This window comes from Ambystoma mexicanum, chromosome 3p, assembly GCF_040938575.1.
Source record: "Ambystoma mexicanum isolate Mex_15411 chromosome 3p, UKY_AmexF1_1, whole genome shotgun sequence".
NCBI lineage: Eukaryota > Metazoa > Chordata > Amphibia > Caudata > Ambystomatidae > Ambystoma > Ambystoma mexicanum.
In genome coordinates this window covers 935,962,690-935,983,836 of record NC_090925.1, presented here as the reverse complement: position 1 = coordinate 935,983,836, position 21,147 = coordinate 935,962,690, and the positions used below count along the sequence as shown (strand labels likewise).

Genomic DNA, 21,147 nt, shown 5'->3' with positions numbered 1-21,147 from the left:
CTCCCAATCTCCTCTCCTGTTAAACCTATTTATTGAATCTGTTGGGAAGGCTCTTAGCAACCGCAGGGTTAAAAATTGTTGAGAGCTATTTAGCTCCTGGATGCAGCCTATAAGAGCCTGGTTAGCTTGACACCAACTGCTACCAGGAACTACCTTTTGGCTCCCCAAGCTAACTAGTGCCATACAAATGTACATATCTGACAATAACTATGCGTTCAGGAATTTGCTTAAAAGGTGCAATAGTAATCCTCTAGAAGACATGAATGACCACGGAAAAACCACACACATCCCTCTCCACATCAGCAAAGCCCCTATGCTTTACCATAAACCTTTACCCATCTTTCCCACACCCCATTTAGCTGCCAACAAAACATGCAATCTACAGCAACAGCACATAACCAAGTTAAGAAAACCTTCCCCCTGATGACTTCTGTACTGCAGTCCAGGTACTCGTTCTGCCCAAGCTAGATTACAGAAATGCTAAGGTTGCTTGGTTGCCCAACAACACTTTTGCAGACCTGTAAGCCATACAGAACCCTGCAGGAAGACTCATTCTACGCCTACCAAAACTCGCACATCACTCCATATCTCTCCCAATACCCCAGAGAATTGCTTTCAAATAACTCTGGTCATATGCAAAGCTATCCATCTCAAACCTCCATCCTACCTTTACAACAAACTGAAACCCATTGTTCACACCAACAGACAAGCCACCCAAAATCTCCTACAAACTCTGCTCTGCAAGCTAACTTGCACACAAAAGCAAGCCTCGACACGGGGGCACCAGAGCCTGGAGCCCCCTTCCACTCTAGATCTGTTCCGCACCATTCATCATCTCCTTCCCCAAAAGCCGAAAAACATACCCTTTTTCCCCCCGCACCTAAACTAGCAAGACCCCTGCAATCCTTAGCCTCCGTATACTGAAAAGATTGGAACTTATTTTTTCACCTCTTCACTTTGAAACTTTGTAAGGCTCTGAGACCCTCTGAGTAGGGCTAGCACTGTCTAAATAAAAAATAGTTATCGAGAAGGCTTAAAGACCTTTGGACATGATTTATTAGTATAGGGTTCTCCCTAGAGGGGCGGAGACTCATATAGGGTAGAGAACTTTTATTTGGCAGTGTTTCACAGCCTTTAATGTGCTGGGACACCCTAGAAGACTGTACATTATCCAGAGTTAGTCATTATTTGTAGGTCCTTACCCTAGTCCCTATACGTGTTTTTTTCTAAACATAATTTTATTAATTTCATATCGTAAGTCAACACATTTAACCAACATAAGCACCCTCCCACCCAATACCCCAACCCCCCCCCCCCGGAAGAGTCTCTCCACATTCCGATCCACATCAAGAAAGTTTACGTGCTATATAAATCCGAAATTCTAATATTGTGTGGGCACCATTATTCCATATAGTCTGACTTCAAGTATTCTAAACCCCCCATTCCTTCATGAAGGACTTCTTTTGGTCCTGCAGGTTGTGCGTAATCTTTTCCATCGTCATTTGCGACCACACCTTCTACAACCAGGTGAATACTAGTGGCGGATCTTGTTTTTTCCAGTTTTGGGCAATCGTTGCCCATGCCGCAATGATTAGACCATGAGGCTTCTCCATTGTGCTTTATGTAGTTTCTTGGCCTTGGCCTTCGCTCCCCCATTTGGTCCGCCTCTGGGAACATTTTCTATATTTCAGCTTGCACTTCCCTCCAGAAGCCCTTGACACCCTGACAGTCCCACCAAAGGTGTCTCCACGAACCGGATGACCGGCATCCCCCCCCCCCCCAACACCGATCTGACGTTGCCGGTACATTGTTTTGAGCCTCTCTGGAGTGTAATGCCATTGAGTGATTATTTTAAGCCACATTTCTCTGGTTTGCACTGCCTGGGTGAGTTTTGGGATTCCCTCCCACAGCTCTGTCCATTGCTGTCTGGAAATCTCTTCCCCCAGCGTGCTTTCCCATCTTTTCATGTATGTCCATTTGATTTCTTCGTCTTGTGTGTTGGTAAAGTGTGGACACCAATTTCTTGTCTCCTGGATTGGTGATTAGGAATTTTTCAAAAGGTGTTGGGTCCCTGGAGGCACACTGAAGGATCTCTGGTGTGGTAATCCAGTGTTTGATTTGTTCATATTTGTATCTATCTGCTTCTGTGAGGTGCCACATTTTTTTGCAGTCCATAAATGATCTCATTTCTTGGTTTTGGATCATTTCCCCTATTTTCCTGCATCCTGCGGCTTCCCATTTTTCAAATGCCCCCGGATCAAGACCCAGAGGGAATTGTGGATTTCGATTTATGGGCGTGAAGGGGTGCCAGTGTGGTGGTCATTATTCCCCTCTTGGTTTGTTCATCCCAGGCTTCTAAGGTGGTTTTCATGACCTCGCTTATGCGTAGGTTCTGATGCCTATGCTGTTTTTGCTTCCACAGTAGGTCCTCCAGAGGGGTCCTGGCAACCGCCCTATCTTGTGTCACCCAGGTTGATCTTTGACCATCCCCCAGTCACTCTTTCAGGACCCAAAGTTGTGCTGCTTGATATCTCCTGAAGTGTGGAAGTGCCATTCCGCCTGCCTTGGTTGGGGCTGTAAGGATGGCTCGGGCCACTCGTGGGGGTTTCCTGTTCCACACGTGGGCCGAGATAGCCTTTGACAGAGCTTTAAAGAAGGAGTTTGGGACCGCTATTGGGAGGGCATGGAAATAATATAACACCCGGGGGAGTATGTTCATTTTCACGTACTGTATTCTGCCCCACCAAGAGACCCTTAGCGGATTCCACCTATCTAGATCTTTCTTCCCTTTAGCCAGCAGTTGTGGGTAGTTTCTCCCAAAAAGCAGCCCATCCACCTTGTGTGTGTGTGTCACCCCAAGGTACTTAATACCCTCCTCTGCTATTTCCAGTCCCAGGAAACCCGTCTCTTCTATCAGTGTCCCCTTGTCCCCTGCTAGAATGAGTATCTTGGATTTCTTCTTGTTTATTTTTAATCCTGAAATCTCTCCGAAGACATTGTTCTTTTAGGGTTTGTGGTAGGGAACTAGCCGGGTCCTCTCTGGCCAGGAGCATGTCATCTGCGTATGCTATGACTTTGTGTTGTCTGCCCGCCATCTCTATCCCCCTTACCCCAGCCGATTCCCTCAATTTGATAAGGAGAGGTTCCAAGAATATGGCATATAAGAGGGGGGAGAGGGGGCAACCCTGCTTAGTTCCTCTTGAAATCTGCACCCTGTCTGTGACCTCCCCGTTAATTGCAATTCTAATGGATGGGGGATTTGTAGTTGGCTTTGACCATATTTATAAATTGTTCTCCGAATCCCATGTGATGCAGTGTCTTAAAAAGAATGGACCACTCTACCCGGTTGAATGCCTTCTCGGCGTCTAAGGACAGCAGTATTGCCGGTGTATGGGTAATGCCTGTTTTTTCTACCAGGTGTACTCTTCTTAAATTGTCATGTGTTTGCCTGCCAGGTATGAAGCCCGATTGGTCTGTCTATTAGGGTCGGGAGGAGGGGAGACAGTCTAGCAGCCAGAACCTTGGTGTAAATTTTTGTGTCCAAATTCATCAGTGCAATGGGGCGGTATGAGCCCGGGAGGGTGGGGTCTTTACCTGGTTTATGGAACACTAGGACCTTTGCCTCATTCATATAGGGGGTAACATTTCCAGTGTCCTTAAATGTGTTCAGTAGCCTGGTCAGGACTGGAGTGAGAATGTCTGCATATCTTTTATAGAAGGGGGCCGTGAAGCCATCTGGGCCTGGTACCTTAGAGTTTGGAAGATCTGCTATTGCCCTCTGGACTTCTTCTTCTGTTATCCGTAATTCTAGCACTAATTTGTCCTCCTTGGATATTTTCGGGAATGGGAGAGATTGTAAGAATCTGTCTTGTTTCTCATCATCTGGGTGCTCTGACATGTAGAGTTCTTCATAGAAGTCCTTGAAGGCCTCCCCCATGTCCTTAGTGCGTGTTTGTATTTTTCCATTTGCATCTTTGATGTTCACTATAGTCATTGAGTTTTGTCTTGCAAGGTATTTATCTGCCTTGTTCGCCTTGATCCAGTATTTTTGTTTTAGATATAGGAGGGATCTTTCAGCCTTTTTATTATGAAGCATATCCAGTTGACCCTGTACATGTTTCAGTGCTTTTGAGGCTTCTGGGGGGTTGGACCGCCAGCTCCTCCTGGATGTCTGTTATTTTCTTTTCCAGTGTTCGATCCCAGTCATGCTTCTGCTTATCCTTGGTGGCCTTGAACGCTATAAAGTGCCCCTTGATCACTACCTTGAAAGCTTTCCAAACTGTCCCAAAAGGTACTTCTCCAGTGACATTTGTTTCAAAGAATTCTTTGATTTTTTCTCTTATTGCTTGTCCCAACACCTGGTCCGTGAGAATGTCCGGCGGCAGCCTCCACCTCCAGAGGCCTCTTTCCCTTTCGGGAGTCTGAATGTCCAACCACAGCGGGGCATGGTCTGACAATGAGATGGAGCCCGTTTCCATACCCTGTATCTTCCCCATCAGTCCCACCGACATCCAGAAGTAATCTATTCTCGACATTCTGTTGTGCACATGCGAGTAGTACGTAAACCCGCTTGCCTGACCCTTCAGTTCCCTCCAAGCGTCTCGCAGTGCCAACTGCTCCATTTTCTGTTCGAGCTGTTTTGATGGGGCCCCCTGACCTTGAGAGCCTCCCGCACTCCTATACACCCTAGGTTGCCAGGCCATGTTTAGGTCACCTCCCAAAATTACCTCCCCTTTCGCAAACCCCTCTAGTTTCTCCAGGGTGTCTCGGAGGAAGCCGTCTTGCCCTGTGTTTGGTGCGTATATTGACGCTAGGGTTAGCCGGAGACCCCCCCCCCCCCGAGTGTGACGTTTGCAAATGCGTACTTCCCTTCCCTGTCTACTTGAGGGCTAAGGGAGTTGTCGCCAGACCCTTTTTAACTGCTATCATCACTCCCGCTCTCTTTTCCCCGGCGTTCGCCTGTGCCCAGACCGTGTACCCTCTGAGGGTTACCTTCTGTCTATCCTGGGCTTTTATATGTGTCTCCTGGAGTAACAGAACATCCGCCTTCTCCCTCCTTAGCAGAGCCTCCACCTTTTTCCTGTTCACCAGTGAATTCAGCCCCCTCACGTTTAGTGAAAGGAATCTAAACTTCCCTATCTTATTCAGTCTATCGGTGCTGCTGACTTTCCCGCTAGTTGTGATCTCGTCTCTCTTCCGGGGTTCCCCTCACCCAATTCCCCCCCCCCCCCAAACTCCCCAACAACCCCTTAACAGTTAACAGAAGCTCAACTTTCATCCCGAGGAGGGCACAGGCACCTAAGGTTGCTAGGGCGTTACGCCTATCGCTCCTTGCCCTCACTTGACTCGGGAAAAACTTCGCGAGGAGTCCTAAACCCCGCTTCATCCTCAGACCTGGATAGAGTCCTTTCCTGGACCCCCGCCAGGCCGCGGTGCGTCTATTCTTCCGAGATTGCAATCTTAGTCTACTCCCGCCTATCCCCATCTTGGATTAGGCCGACGATTTGTGTCGGAGCGTATCTTCTACTCCCCAGCGGGTTGCCCTGAGAGCCCACCCCCGTTGAGTTTATTTTTCTTCCGCACGGTGTCTCATCCTCTCAGCCTCTTATACGGCTCCCCCTTGGCTCTGGCTCCCCTCGGGTCCATCTCCTCCATTTGCTGGCCCATTATACACAGGCCTTCCTCGCTGGAGGTCACTCTTTTCTGTTTGCTCTTCCACCCACTCGAACAGAAGGCCAAAAGGGAAAGTCCACTTATATCTCATCTCCTTCGCTACCAGTTCCCTCACCAGTGGGGCCATCTCCCTCCTCTTCAGTAGTGTCGCCGATGCCAGATCCTGATATAACTGAATGTCGGCCCCGTTCATCCTGATGTGCTCCATTTGCCTCGCTCTCCGTAGGATCTTCTCCTTCTGTGGGTAAGATGAGAGAGCCATGAGTACATCCCGTGGTCTTTCTCCGGGGGCGCCCGTTCTTCACGGCCCCACCTGGTGCACCCTGTCGATTCCAATGTTCGCTGCTTCTTGCTCCTCTAAAATATCTCTGAATACTTCTTGAACCGCCGTCTTGAGGTCCTTATCCAGCACTGACTCTGGCATGTACTTAATGCGGATATTGGATCTGTGGGATTGGTTTTCCAAGTCTTGGTTAACGGAACTAGGTGTTCCTGCGTCTCACTGTTTTGTCTAGCTTCGTCTTCTACATTTTGCACTATTCTCTCAATGGTATCTGTCCTTTCCTCCAATTTGGTGACATCTAATTTCAGTTTCTGGACTGCCTGTCTCATATCGTTCCTCATTGAGGTAAATTGGTCTTGAACTGTTGACATGAACTTATCTTGCAACTCCTTGAACCAGGCATGCATGTAATCTTTTGACGGGGGGAGATTGCCCTGGTTCGGGGGGGAGATGTCCGTTGTGGCTTCTTCTGCCGGTCTGTCCCTTGGGGATGCCGTGGCCTCCGACGACCACATGTGGAGTAAATTGGAGTCTTGTCTGAGTGGCTGCGTCGAACCTTGAGAAGCGCCCCCCTTCCCTTTCGCCCTGGACATTTTTCAGTTGCTGGGGGTCCAGTTAAGACTCCTGACGTCTCTTGAGGAGTTATGGTGTGACCTCTCTGGTTACGGGATTGATCAGCAGAGAGACTGTTCGTAGCGATGATTTACTATGTGGGGACCGTTTCCACCTTGTAGCCGCTCCCCCCATCCGTGCTATGGTGTTTGGCAGATGCTGGGGGAAGTGTGAGGAGGGCAGCTGTCGCGCTGATGTCGTGCATATGACATGGGGCAGGTGTCCTTATGTGGGGTTGGTAGGGGTAGGGAGGCCTTGCTCGCGCTCTCACCTAGGTCTCTTCTGCTCCTTTCCTCCGCGGCAATGGCCCTCCTTCCCGCCGCTCTCCTGTGTGTTGCACGTGGTCTCGGCGGGGATCCGATGGGGGGGGGGCCCGCAGCCGCCTATCCCCCTCCGTAATCTGGAGAACCCTTCTCTTCCACACCGCCTGTGCGCGGGGGAGGGTGTGGGGGGAGGCCTCACACTAGCCCTGATGCCCCCTCCGCTCCTGCGGTTGCTTTGCCGATGTGGGCGCGAGGTGTCCGCGGTCGCCAGCATGTGTCGCCCAAGGCGCTTCTCCCAGGTAGAAAGTCTGGAGGTTCTGCACGCGCCTCCTGAGCCTCTGGGCGGTCCTCCCGGCAGCCTCTCCCAGGAGACTGCTGTGCTGTCCCTCGATGGGGGAGGGGATTTGCTTCTCGCGGCGGCGAGATCAGCCCTGGGGGTGCTCGTTGCGAGAAATTGCGCTGCTCTAGTACCCGCTGCTTCTTGGAAGTAGCTGGTGAGGATCCGATGCTGAGTCTCTCAGATTTCGCAGTTTACTGTGCTTTATTGTTGGCGGGCTGGCGGGAGCGTGGTTCAGACGCGACCTCTGCCGGCGGCCATCTTGGAATCCCACCCTATACGCGTTTAACTAGCCAATACCCTCCATCTTCTCACAAGCAGTACAAAGAAATTCACCAGATTAAACATATTCAATATGGAATGTGAGTGGTGAAAAATGGTCTTGGTCACTTGTGACATATTGCACTTTTTGTGTATAACGGAAAAAGGAGGGGACTGAGGGCTTCCTCACTCTGCATTGTTTTGTACTAGAGGTTTGGCCTGGGTTTTTGCTTAACTGACAGAAACCGTTGGAGAATATAACAAGACCATTGACTCCCATTAAGCTGCAATTGTATCATTCTTAAAAGATTGGCTTTTTTCCTCTTTTCTATTTGCTTTTCAGAGGCATTACGAGATTTGTTGACATTGTTCTATTTAATTCTCTTTTCAGATGGCGCAGTGTGTGACTAAAGTACAATTGTCCATATCATGTGACAACTTAATGGATAAAGATATTGGCTCAAAGTCAGATCCTCTGTGTGTGGTGCTGCAAAGTGTTGGAGATGGGAAATGGGCTGAGGTAAAACATTAAATAAATCTACTTTTGTGTATATATATTTTCTAGGTATGATCAATCTTAGAAAGACTTTAGAATTAACAATTTTTGCCTTGCTCAGAAGACCTTCAGAAAGGTGTTCACATAGTGCAATGTGTCATTTGTTGTTAGGTGTCTTTCCAACTTTCCTACTACAACTCCCAAATGTGATCATTTTAATAGTGCAATGATCTTCTTTTGTGGTTGTTGTGAACAGTTTAATTCTTGTTTTGTTTTTAAATGCACCCTGAAGATGACTAAAAAGACAATCTGCAAGTAACGCACACCTGCTGATGTCGGGTTTCCTTCCAACGAAAGCTGAGGGACAAGCCTTTGGATCCTTGTCCCCGTCTGCATCAGACTCGCCCCCACACTCCTACAATTCAGAAAAGAACTCAAGACCCACCTCTTCAGAGTCTCACCTCCTCAACACCTAGGCCATCGCATAGCTCCTTGCACCACCTGAATCACTAGATGCCACCCACCCCTCTCCTCCTCTGTGCCCCTCTATATCCTACCCCTGCTGTATATCTGACTGAAAAGTATTTCCCAAATTGGTTGTTTCAAATTGAACTGGTGCAACTGGCTGAATTCTGGCAGTACCAATTGGTCATTTTGAAACAACCAATTTGGGTTATCACTACCAAACATGGGGGGTGGGGGGGTTCCCCCGCCCCCCATGTTTGGTAGTGATTTCCTTTGTGGGTAGCGGTGGTGTCCCCCGCTTCCGGAGGTCTGGTGGCGGGGGACAAAAAAAATGAAATGCGGACCCTGCGGCGTCCGATCTGACCAGTGTAGGTGGGACGGGTTCGCCACCGCAGGGTAAAAACATGCACAGATGGCAAAAAGGTAAGTGGGGGGGCTGTGTGGTGGTGGGTGTTCTTTCAATTAGGGCTGTTTTGGGCGATGCAAAATTGGCTTTGCGGCTGATTCAGCCGGGAACAATTGTGCCACGGCCACAGCATATACATCCGACTGAAAGGCGCTCCTTTATGCATTTGTAATTTTGTATACCTCTGTAAAGCGCTCCATTGCTTCGGGAAGCTAGGCCCGCGATCAGTAAATATCATCATCATAATAATATACAACATATCCACTTGCAATGATGGAGTTTTTATCATTTCCTCCTCCATTATTGGCAAAAGAGGCCCAGGACACTATTTCCCCAACCACCTTCTAACTTTTAAGGAAAGCTAGTGAGACCCCTGGACATATGTTTTATACAGTACATGGTATAGGGAGAAAAATGATAGTAGCAATTGGGGAGGCGGGGGGATAGGAGCTGGATATCTGTAATCATCCCAAGTTTTCTGTTGATTAACTAGTCTGTAGAACAAAACCATTGGTCCCTTCAGTCAACATTCAGATGTGCGGCCGACTGCTCTTTTAATTCCCGCCATTGCTAGGCTTTCCCTGATTTACCCTCCTTTCCATATTTTAAGGTTAACCCAATAATCTGTGATTTTCTTTAAACGCTTAGCTTTTCATTGAGAACGTCTTTTTGCTAATTTGTCATATATGAGCTATTTTCTTGTAGCTTGTTGAGTTGGATAACCAGAAAAGAACAGATCACCCATGTAGCCTCCAAGTCCCTTGGGATGAGTACTAAGAGGAGTTTGATTTGAAGAGGAGGGGAGCATGGACTGAACTATAACCTGAACTTAAAGCTCTTACAAAATGTTATTACGCACAGTAACTACTATCGGTATAGAATTAAAAATATTGCTTTTTCCAAAAATAAAATGGAACATCTAGGAAACCTGGAATCACAAATGTAAGCATGCAGAACAAACAAAGTTGAATTTTAAAAATTAGCAGCAACAGCTGCATAAAGGGAAGGAATGATGAGGCAGACAGTGACATGATTTGCATCTTGCCAGAGCATTACCTCCACCTTTGAGGCAGTATGAATGCCCCCCAGGCTGTAGCAGGATTTGCAATGAATAGTGTTCTACTTTATGCTTGACTCCAGAGAGTTGAAACTCAGTGCTTCATTGCAAGAGAACCCACCGACCATTATTCAGCACCAATTCCTATTGTGTAAAGGTTCTCAAATTTCCCTATACTGTTAGGGATGGTTTACACAATGATACCTTTTTTTGTTCTTTAATCCCCCCCAAAACCAGACAAGAAAGGCTGACTCATCAATTTAGCTTTATATTCTCGTGCACTAAAATAGTATAGCCAATCAGTAAACCCGTCCCCCCCCCCCCATATAATCAATAATGTACTTGAATGCCGTCCTAGCATCCTGCTCTTCTCCGGTTTACTTCTAGGAATCAAAAGCCTACAGCCAATTGGTAATATGCATGGCCATCTAAAATGTGACCGTAAAACCAAACAATTTGTACTCTCAATAGTGTTCTCTAGAACGGCATGCGTGTAGTTATGTACTGTTGCATCAGCCACTGCACTGCAAACCTATCAAAAGGAAAGGCTACAGAGAAACCAGCAGGGGACACAGAGAAGATGGCAGACTAAAAGCCATGTTCTGGCAACCCCACAATGCGAGTTCTGGAGACCCAACGTCACTCGACGAATCCTGCCTGCCCCGGCACCATCTGGGTGCCTTGGGGACCCGTAAAGCAGCAGATTCAGATTTGGGTCTCTATGCCATGCCCAGCCTATCCCAGGTGACAGCGGACCCCGGCGACCAGCACTACACTGGTAGTCAGCAGCTATCGGCATCATAAGGAGCCAAGCGGCGGGTCGCAGTTGGCAGGCATTACAGGGGCCCCAGTGAGACCCGGACGTGAAGGGACAGCCTGGGCGACCAAGCTGCACACATTGATCCAGAGACCTGCGAAGGGGAGAGAGCGGGACTCTGTGCGGTGGATCCGCACAGCTGGTTCAGTGTGTGGCAGCGAGCGGAGCGTGAGAGTTGGTGGCAGAGGTCCCAGCTAACAGGGGAAGTGAACCGGAAGTACCGCAGGCCCAAATAGGGCTGAGGAGCAGGAAACGTGCTGTGGCAACCGGCGGGGGAGCAGGAGAGGTGCAGCTCTCCCTCGAGGGTGTTGGTGCCAAGTGCCTCACAGAGAGGCATCGTTGGTGAGGCAGATAACACTGCAGGTGAGGAGTGGCCTGCAAGAGGAGGCACTGGGGCCCTGACTCATGGAGCAGCCCAGAGGGAGCTGGTTCCACAGGTGGGAGGGGCCTAATATGTGGCCTGGAGCTGAGTCAGTTAAGAGCAGGCAAGAGACCCTTAGGCAGAATAGATAGCCGGCCTCTGGGTAGTCTCTGGATGGTGCGCGTGGTCTCAGCCCAGGGCTGGGACTGGGCGGAAGCAAGCTCGGCGCAGGTGACGTTGCCCTTTGGAGCTAGGAGTGTGGAGGGGGATCCGCCGCCCCTAGAAAGGATGGGAAGGAGCAACGGCACCCCTCACCTGGGCATGGTGGAGACGATGAAGGCGCTCACCAAAAGCGGACATTAGGGGTATCTTGCAGGAAATAAAGGCCAGTAGGTTGGTTCTGCATGCTTTCATGGCAGAATTTAAAGGCTGGGTGGACTCCATTGAGAACAGAGTGGAGAAGGTAGAGCATAGCCAGTTCTCAGCTGATGTTTTGGAAGTGCCGATGGATGCACGTATCTGGGCCCTGGACAAAAAGGGACACAGAACGCGCGTTCAGGATGGATGATATGGGGACAGAGGGAGGCGCAATAACCTACGGATATGGGGCCTGCCAGGGTAGAGGGAAGTGAATCGGTGAGGGAATTGGAGGGCAAAGTGGTAAGACTGGTGGCATTTATCCTGGGAGGGAACGCGCCAAGGAAAATCCAATTTGAGTCCATTGGGTGGGGGACCCTCAGACTGTTTCCGGTCCACCCTGGCCAAGTGGCATTATTTTCAGGACAAGGTTGAGGTACTGGAAAAGGCACGACTGATGCCGCAAATTGTCTTTGAGGGAGCGGAGGTGCTTATCTACCAGGATCTTTCCAGGGGCACCCACGCTCGCCATAGGGTCTTCACGCCCCTCACACAAATTCTCATCCAATATCGGTGAGGCGTCCCCTCACTGTCTTTTGATTATCAGGGAGTGCCTCATTGGCTCACAGAGGTTGCAGAGATCCGAGAAGTCCTGGAGGAGTTCAAATCTGGCCTGGCCTCCCCGCCAACGCAGGGTGACGAGAAGCAGGACCGATTCCTGAAAGCCCTTAACAAAGGGACCAGGGTTAAGATGGCAGGGTCATAAAAATTCAACTTTCCTGTTAGAAATTCCCACGGCCTGGGGTCTGTGGGACTCCGGGCAAGGGTGCCTTGGGGTGTTGTGGTTGATGCGGCGGGCGGATTTCTAAACCTGCACTGTTTTGGGAGTTGATGTTGGGCAGTAGTGGTTATCTACAAACTTCAGGGGAAGGAGGTGTAAAACAAGAAGCCCTAGTGGCTGAAATTGGAGACAAATGACGGGAGCTGGGCGAGATTGGGTATGACAACATTTCCAAAATGCTGAAAGGGGTTCAACAGAAGTACTTTGAATGGGGAGACAAGGCTGGGGCCATGTTGGCACATAAGGTCAGGAAGCAGAGACTAGATTTGCAGGTCTAGGAGATTAGGGAGGAGGGCGCTATCACCCACCCGGAGGATATTGTGGCCGCCTTTGCAACATTCTATGGGCACCTCTATGTCCAGGAGCAGCGGGCGGGGGAGGAAGACCGGTTGGTGTACTTGGCGGGAGCGGAGGAGAGGACCTTACGACTGATGAATGTGGAGCTGGGGGGAATTGGAGGCTTCCGTCTGTACGTCTGTACGTATGTACGTGTTGACACGCCCTACCCGTGGACAAGCGTTGGCTACGTGCGGCACGTAGCTCTTTCCCATTCCTTCTACCCTTTTCACATCGGTAGCAAATAGAGTCCCTCATTGGACACAACTAAGCACTCACACAACCATCCACCAATCACATTGAACATCGCTAAATGTAACTCCGTCATCAACATTGCGCACTTCAAATGTACTGTTGATGACTCTGACTGGAAGTCTCATATCATTGCAAAGCACCTACTTCACAAACTACTGTGCAAGTGTTGCGGATTTCTACGTACAGCTCCATGCATGCGCACATGCATGAGTATAGTGTACAGGTATGCATATTTTAATCAGAGAACATGTGCAACTCTTATGATGTAATTTAAATAAATTAATGCCGCTAAATGTGCATAGGCAATACATACCAATGCTCCCCCTTTTAAGTGCAAGATGTCCGATTTATCATTAACAAACCGCACAACTTCTTACTGTCTTCCGATAACCTATACATACTTTACAAGCATGCCTACTTAGGGCGAAACTCGATTTTGCATTAGAAAATGTCGGAGGTGTGTACTGTGTACGGCCTACATTAATGCTACTTGCAATGTGATCATATGAGAAAAATAAGCGCTCCCGATTGCTGTGGTGACATCTCTCTCTGAGGGTCTTCGGATGTGTCGGCATTGTGCTTATAATTTGCAAGTAGAATTTTTTTTCCCATCTACTATTATGCCCTATCGCTTACAAACCCCTCTCCTATAGATAGTATACCTTTTTAAAAAACAAGGCATTACCATAACCTTAAAATTGTTCTCAATTCAGAAGGACTTGCAAGTAACATACAAAGGCAGCACAGAGTGAAGTGAAATGCACATGTGCACTGGGTTGAAATATGAAAGGAGAATGCTCTGATGAAAGATGCACAATTAATATGTGCAGTATCATCACTGCTGTAAACACACAAAGTAATGTTTTTTTTCAATCGCAGTGAAGACTACTCTCCTGAGAATCAACAGCATCTAAACTGCAAACGACATATCCGAAGAAACCTGGTCATTTCGCAAAAAACTCTACTAGCACTGTACTAACTTTATATTGTAACTGTTCCCCAAAGAGGCTGCGTGGGTTATTTGTTTAATTTGTACACCAAAACGAACATTGATGTCTGAACCATTCTACCTACAAATACCCATTTATTAAACTGAGAATTACAGGGAGAATGGCTCACAAATCCCTGTGTGTTTGGAACTCAAATAACATACAGACACAGTTCTAGAAAAGAAGTTGCTGTTTCAAGTTTATGGCATTTTGTTTTCTAATAATGCTTCTCGTCACCACTAAGCCACTTTGTACTCTCATCTGAAGCACATTGTAGTAGTATACAAACAGTAAAATAGCCTTACCAAATCATTGTAAGAGTCCAGTGCACATTCTCACACCATGACAAAGAGCTTCCCCATCAGACTCGTGCACGCATGCACACAGCACACATACATTGAACAACAGACCAAAGCATGCCTTGTTTTTTTCAACAGACACCAAAGAATGCCTACCAAAGAGCAACTTCATAGAAAGGAACGCAGAAGTAGAGCAAATGACAATAAGTGTTCAATATAAGCATCCATCTGTAGTAGAGCTTGTAGAGAATGTTGGAACAAACCAGCTAATGCAGTCGTTTAGCATAACAAAGGAAGCTTCAACTACCGAAACTTTACCTCCTCCATCAAAAAGTGTCACAAAACACAAAAAGCGTGGCAAAAAATTGGCTACCGGTACAGCTAATAATGCTCCTAATAATCTTGATATAGTAACAAAAACCCATAGTAAAAAAAAGTATTTTAGCAAAAATGTTTTGTCAGAGTGCTTCAGAATCTACTAAGAAGAGGACCGAAATCCTCCTCACCCCTTAAAACCTACCGTAGAAAGTTAATCCTACAAGCTCTCGTGGACAGTGCAATCCTTCTCAAAAAGAAGTTGTTTATATTGGTGTTAAGTAGGATGAAAGCACTAACAAAGCTAAGTACCAAACTACAAAAGAAACTCGGCAATAAACTGAATGTGAACAAAAATAATTTCTTAAATGTTTGTGGAGGTGAATGGAGTCGCACGACAACCACAGAACCATATTTTAATGAAGAAGCATAAAACAAAATCAACCAAACTCAATTGCCATCCATAGCAGTGGACAAGGGTATGAGAAAATCAATAGTACCATCATGGAACAAGAAACACTGCTTACAAAAGTATCCCCTGAAATCTCAGAATTACATCTCGATTCGACAGAACCACACCGTCCAGTATACAAATGGCCGTGCACATCAATGTGCACGGCATTTCAAATCTTTACGTTAGTTCCTCAAACTGTATGTAAAAGGGAAAAATAAAAGTAAAATGAAAGTGCTGCAAAATATGGATATTTGTCCAGTGCGCAAATACACAGGACTACAAGGACATTCATTAGCCTGCATTTCTGGGCCTATTTGCAAAAGCACCTTCCATGATATCAAAAGGATATCAGTGCATCATTCAAATGTAAGAAATGTAGTGTATAAAATATACTATGCAAAAAGTCCAGCTTCAGAATTAGGCAATTTTAAATAAGACTCTTCTGCATGGTACACCCAAATACTTGCAAGAAGAAATTGACTGTATTTTGAGAAAGTATTTTGGAAGTGAAAGCCACTTAGAAAATGCAAAGGTTTTAGAACATAGTAGCAACAAATCTGCACATAGCAACCTTCTATTACACACATACAGAAAAGAAATACTAAGAAAGAAATACTAAAATTTAAAAGGCATCGGCTGAAGTACCAAACCATGTGTGTGTTGCCGCAGAACGTTTTACAAAAGGAACACAAAAAACGTGGACATAGCATACAAAATAGAAGACCATGAAGATTCCAAATGGTTTGAACTAGCTCTCTACCTTTTAGCAGAAAACAAATATGAACTAACTGAACGCCTAATAAGTTGGAGTTACTGTACTACAAAATTAGACAACAACCACACTTTCACGTGCTATTACAAATTTGGAATTGTTCCCACTACCATAAATCCTGCAACAACTCAATTTGTATGAGAGTATCTATCATCATTCAAACAGTTCACCCATTTCAAGCAATTATACGCCTTCATCCAAAAACAGCAAAATTACCTCCCTCTGAATTGGTGAAAGGCATTCGTGGCAAAGTAGTTTATTTATTAGATCTAGCCGAAAATGTACACACTCTAGGAGTGCAACGTTCAATAGAGCATTCTTTAATAGTCTTGGTAAATGGCGTACCAACAAAGGACAAAAAAATTTGGCAACCACTGGTGGGCTTACATAAAGTTAAACAAGCATTGCAATATCTAAAAGACAATAACGAGTACTACAAGGAAATAAATATTGAAGAAAGCTTAAGGGAAACAACTGAAATAATTCAAGAGCCATCAGGAAATGGACAATTCGAACTTCTGGATCCTGCTATAGTATCCACCCATTTGGAACAACACGCAATTCATCCATTGCATTCCAGTGAAAGCATAGATGATGCACTAGAAACTTACCAAATGCGACAAACCAAAAGGTTCATCAATGAGTATATGGGAAAAAAGTATAGAAGCAAGTGCATTTCCACTGCTATTTCCTACTGACAAAGGTGGAAGATACGATGATAGACCCACTCAGATTGGGGCATCAGAATACCGCTCATTACGAATGTATTCGCAAGATTCCAGATTTAGACAAAATGTGGAATACATATTCCACCTACTCTATGAAAGTGAATTAGCAATGGTATGTTACGGAGTTGCAAACATTTTGAATTCTGGAACCCACTTTCAAAATATATCAGCTATGCAGTTAATACAAAAAGTACAGGAATAAAATGAGGTTTTACAATCAAGTGTAACAAATTTGTTTGCAAACATGTGTGGTACAAAGGAATACTGGTTCCGACGGCATGGAGACGTGCGTTGTATGACCGGAAACCTTGGACCACTGACTTGGTTTGTTACACTAAGTTGCGCAGAATATGCATGGAAAGATTTACATGAGTTCCTACGGATAGCAAACGGCAACAAAAACATAGATATATTAACACCTGGAGAACTTTGCTCTCTAGATCCAGTTAATGTGTCAAGATATTTCCATCATCGTTTCATTGCCATGCTACATTTTATTTGCAATAAAACTGTTCCGCCCCTTGGAGAAGTGCAACACTTCTTTTGGAGAAAAGAATATCAAGCGAGAGGAGCACCACATATTCACATGCTGTTATGGATCAAAGGTGCACCTAAATTTGGTCATGACATTGATATCACTGTTTTGCAGTTTATCCAAAAATGTCACTTGTGAAATCCCTTCACAGCAGACACATAGTGAGCTGCATGGGCACCATTTTACAATTTCAAAGACACAAATGTGGCAAATATTGTCGCCGCAAATGCAAAAACAAAGGTAAATACTACACTAAATGCTGCTTTGGTTTCCCTAGACCAGTTACAGAAACGGGTGAAGTAAACAACTTAATTTCTTCAGTTCGACATAGTATTAAAGGTAAATCACCCAAGAACACGTATTACATAAAAAGAACAGGAGAATCAAAATATATCAATGGTTACAATGCAATCATTGCCCTCTTATGGAATTCAAACATAGATGTGCAATACATTGCAGACAATTCCACTGCTGTTGCACAATATGTTACAGCCTACTTAACAAAAGCAGAAAAAAAAGAGCTTCAAAACCTCTGGGATGACCTAGCATCAGACAAAACACAATCATAGAAATTGTACAGCCTACGCATAAAAATGCTCGTCATAGAGAATGTGGCGCCTATGAAGCTGCAGGTAGTTTAACCGGTACTGCTTTGTATGGAAAATCAGACAACATAGTATGGCTAAGTCTTGGTCCTGCTAAATCTAGGAAACGAGTGCTGAAATCATATGAGGACATAGAAATAATTTCCAGAAATGATCCCAACAGCCAAGACATTCTAAAAAACAATTTGCTGGACACATACTATCCGAACAGGAGTAGCACTTTGGAAAGCATGTGTCTATACCACATAGCTCAAAACTTTGCATACAAAAATAATATAAAACCCGATGAAAGCAAAGGTAGATATAGATTGAGCGATTGTGAAGGGATCTTAGTGAAACTTACCAAACCAAGCTTAATCAATCATGTAAAATTATCATTAAAAACTCCTCAACAGAAAGAACTATATTACATGTCTGTTACAACTATTTAAACCATGGAGAAAAGAGGAAGACATACTAGATAACTGACTGCTATGAAGATGTGTTTAAAGCAAATGAAAGCGCCATCACCGATGTGAAATTTACGCAGTACAAAACAATGTTACACAATGAGCAGCAACAGGAAGAAGAACTTCAGGCCCAACTAGATGAGGACTCTTCCGACAGTAGTCAACCTTCTGTAACAGGAAGTCAAGAACCACTAGGACAACCACTAATAGCAAATGAGGCAGAAGTACCTATGGCAGAAGTAGAAAACGCCATGTATCGGTATCAAGAAGATACAGACGACTTAACTGTACAGCAAGCAAAACTTAACAAAGATCAGCGCAGCATTTTTGAAGACTTAACAAAACAAATTGTACATGGTGTACAACACGAAAATAAAGAATGTTCCTGCCAAAATTACAAACGTATACTACTGTTCGTGAGTGGTGAAGCTGGATCAGGAAAAACATTCTTAATCAAAATCAGCAAGTTCCTTCAACAATTCACAAACAACTTCAATAAATGTAATAATAAAAAAAAGAAAAAAGAAAAAAAACAATTGACAAACAACAAACTGTCAGCTGTTGTAACGGTCCACACAGGTTTAGCTGCCTACAACATAGGCGGTGTCACTTTACAACGATTACTACTGCTTCCAGTAGAGCATCAAAATAAATTAGACTATTACAAACTTTCTGCAGAAGCTGCAATGGAAGTATGCAGAGTATTAAAACAAATGAAAATGCTACTAACAGATGAAGTAAGCATGGTCTCCAACCTAATGTTGGCTTTGATTCACCTCAGATTGCAAGAAGTACTTAAAAGTAACAGCAAAGAACTCTTTGCAGGGAAACGCATCATTTTCGGAGATCTTCTACAATTGACACCAGTGAAAGGTGAACCTATTTTTAAAACCTTAGGCCACAAACTCTGCCGTAAAACTGTTGGCAGCATAGGAAATGTCAACCTTTGGCAACATTTCCAATACAGAGAATTAACGGAGAATATGCAGCAATCTGCAGATCTCACTTATGCCAACCTCTTTAAAAGTATTAGAGTTGGTGTACTATCGCAAGAAGCACAATCAGTATTGAAAAACCGGCACATTCATGCACTTAATGGCGATAATGCATGTGCAACTGATGTAATGGAACAAATTGCACACAAAAATGTCAATTGTATGGCCTTAATGTCAACTCTTGCAAGCTGATTCAAATTCAATGAAACAATGCTAAATAAAGAAATGCAACCAATAATTGAAATTAGCGCCACAGACAAACTAGACGTACATGGTATGACATTACCCATGTGTGAGCAAGCCACAACAAGACTAAGTAGTTTAGAAAATTCAATCTCCAACACAGCTGGGTTGGAAAAAATATTAAAATTATCCTTAAATTGTAGAGTAATGCTTAAACGTAACCTTGACGTCGAGCAAGGACTAGTTAAGGGAGCACTGGGTACAGTTGGCTTTTAATCATACCCACGTGACAGCAACATTCAGTTTGTCAATATTAGCCTTGATAAACTTTCAGAAGTGAAAATGATAGGACGCTCGATTCCTTCTCTTCAAAGACATGTATGTACGTAGAGAGCAATTTTCTCTAACTCTTGCATATGCAGTTACCATTCATAAATCCCAAGGTCTTATCCTAGACAAAGCATTGATAGATATAGGAAACGGTCTTTAAAGAAGGCATGAGTTACGTAGCATTATCACGCTTACGTACACTTGACAGTCTATTGCTAATGAACTTTGATGCAAGTAAAGTCAAAGCTGATATTCCTTGCATTTTAGAATACAATAGACTGTGTTCACTGTACACCCCCATCTGAAACAATATCCTGTTCTAGATAAAGTGAAACGTGGTAAAAGAAAACTAAATCAAACAGAAATGCAACAGAATCCAACAGCAAATCCCTCAAAGAAAACAAAAGAAGCTAAAGGTTCATCAATTACCACAAACAAAGAAGAACCTATTAGGGAATGTAAACCAGGTACGTCTTCAAAGAAGGAACAGAAACTCTGATAAATGCACTCAGATACAGAACTAGCTGGTCCATTCAAATTTGCAAATGAAACTGGGGTAAGTTGCTATGCAAGTGTAGCAATGAATATTCTATTTCAATTGCCACCAATTGCTAACAATATTTACTTACACAGTACAGACCAATTGTGTTTGCAAATGTTAGTGCTTCATAGAAATACAACAAACAATCCTGACAACACATACAGTGTTCCTGGAATAAGGCAAGAATTGGACTACTGTGCTGGAATGGTGAGATTCACTATGAACTCACAAGAAGATCCACAAGCATTTCTAATGTACTTATTACTACTATTGGAAAACAAAAGCATACCTGTAAATTAAATCTTCAGATATCGTACATGTGGAAACATACATGCACTCTGTAACAATGTGATACAGGAACACGTCCCAAATGAGCGATTTGTGTATGTTTCCATACCTAATTGTGAATCCATTCCATTTCAGCAACTTGTACATAATGCAAACCATGGCATATTATGTACTATTTGCAATTCAGACAATCGCTCCACCTTACTGATACAATCGCATAGTGCCTACATAATACTTATGCTTCTATGTTATGATGCAGATGGTACCAAAAACAACTGCAAACTGACTGGATTCACACATGGTCAAGTGTCACGTGGAATGAAAACCTTTACAACAATAGGTATAATCTACCATGCAGGAGCTACAACCAATGCAGGTCGCTACACTGCATACATTAAAAAGAAATGTGGATGGTTTGAATGTAATAGCACCATTACTCTAAAGCAGAGATTGCCAGCTAATCTTACATATGCGTACTTAATCTTCTTAAAGCCAAAATGTAATAAATGTGTACTTCAAGACTACAAAAAATTATGGAAAAGACTACAAACAGTTAGAATACGCCAACAGGTATCTAACTGCCGGAGAGGATATAACAACGACACAAATAAATGAATATCACACAACTGTAAGAACAAATGCGCAGTTAGAATACGCCTACAGGTATCTAACTGTTGTTAAAAATGGGCAGCAAGGCAGCAAACATTACATTAATCAGAAAGATGAAGGAACCACTAAAAGGAAACAAAGAAGTAGTTAGTACTATAGCAAATAAAGTTTTTTTTTTTTTTTTTTTTTTTAATCCGACATGGATTTTTTTTCCCCCAGACCCAAGGATTAGAAA

The 21,147-nt window shown here is 44.6% G+C and overlaps 1 protein-coding gene across 6 annotated transcripts in view; it reads left to right on the top strand.

Annotated features, from left to right (window-relative positions):
- The window catches only part of CPNE1 (copine 1), a 677,094-nt gene that overhangs the window by 110,835 nt on the left and 545,112 nt on the right, over positions 1–21,147 (top strand). For all 6 annotated transcript variants that reach the window (XM_069652236.1, XM_069652233.1, XM_069652235.1 and 3 more), the window contains exon 2: positions 7,821–7,949. In XM_069652236.1, coding sequence (XP_069508337.1) covers positions 7,821–7,949 — 129 coding nt within the window. The remainder of the gene's footprint in view (positions 1–7,820; positions 7,950–21,147) is intronic.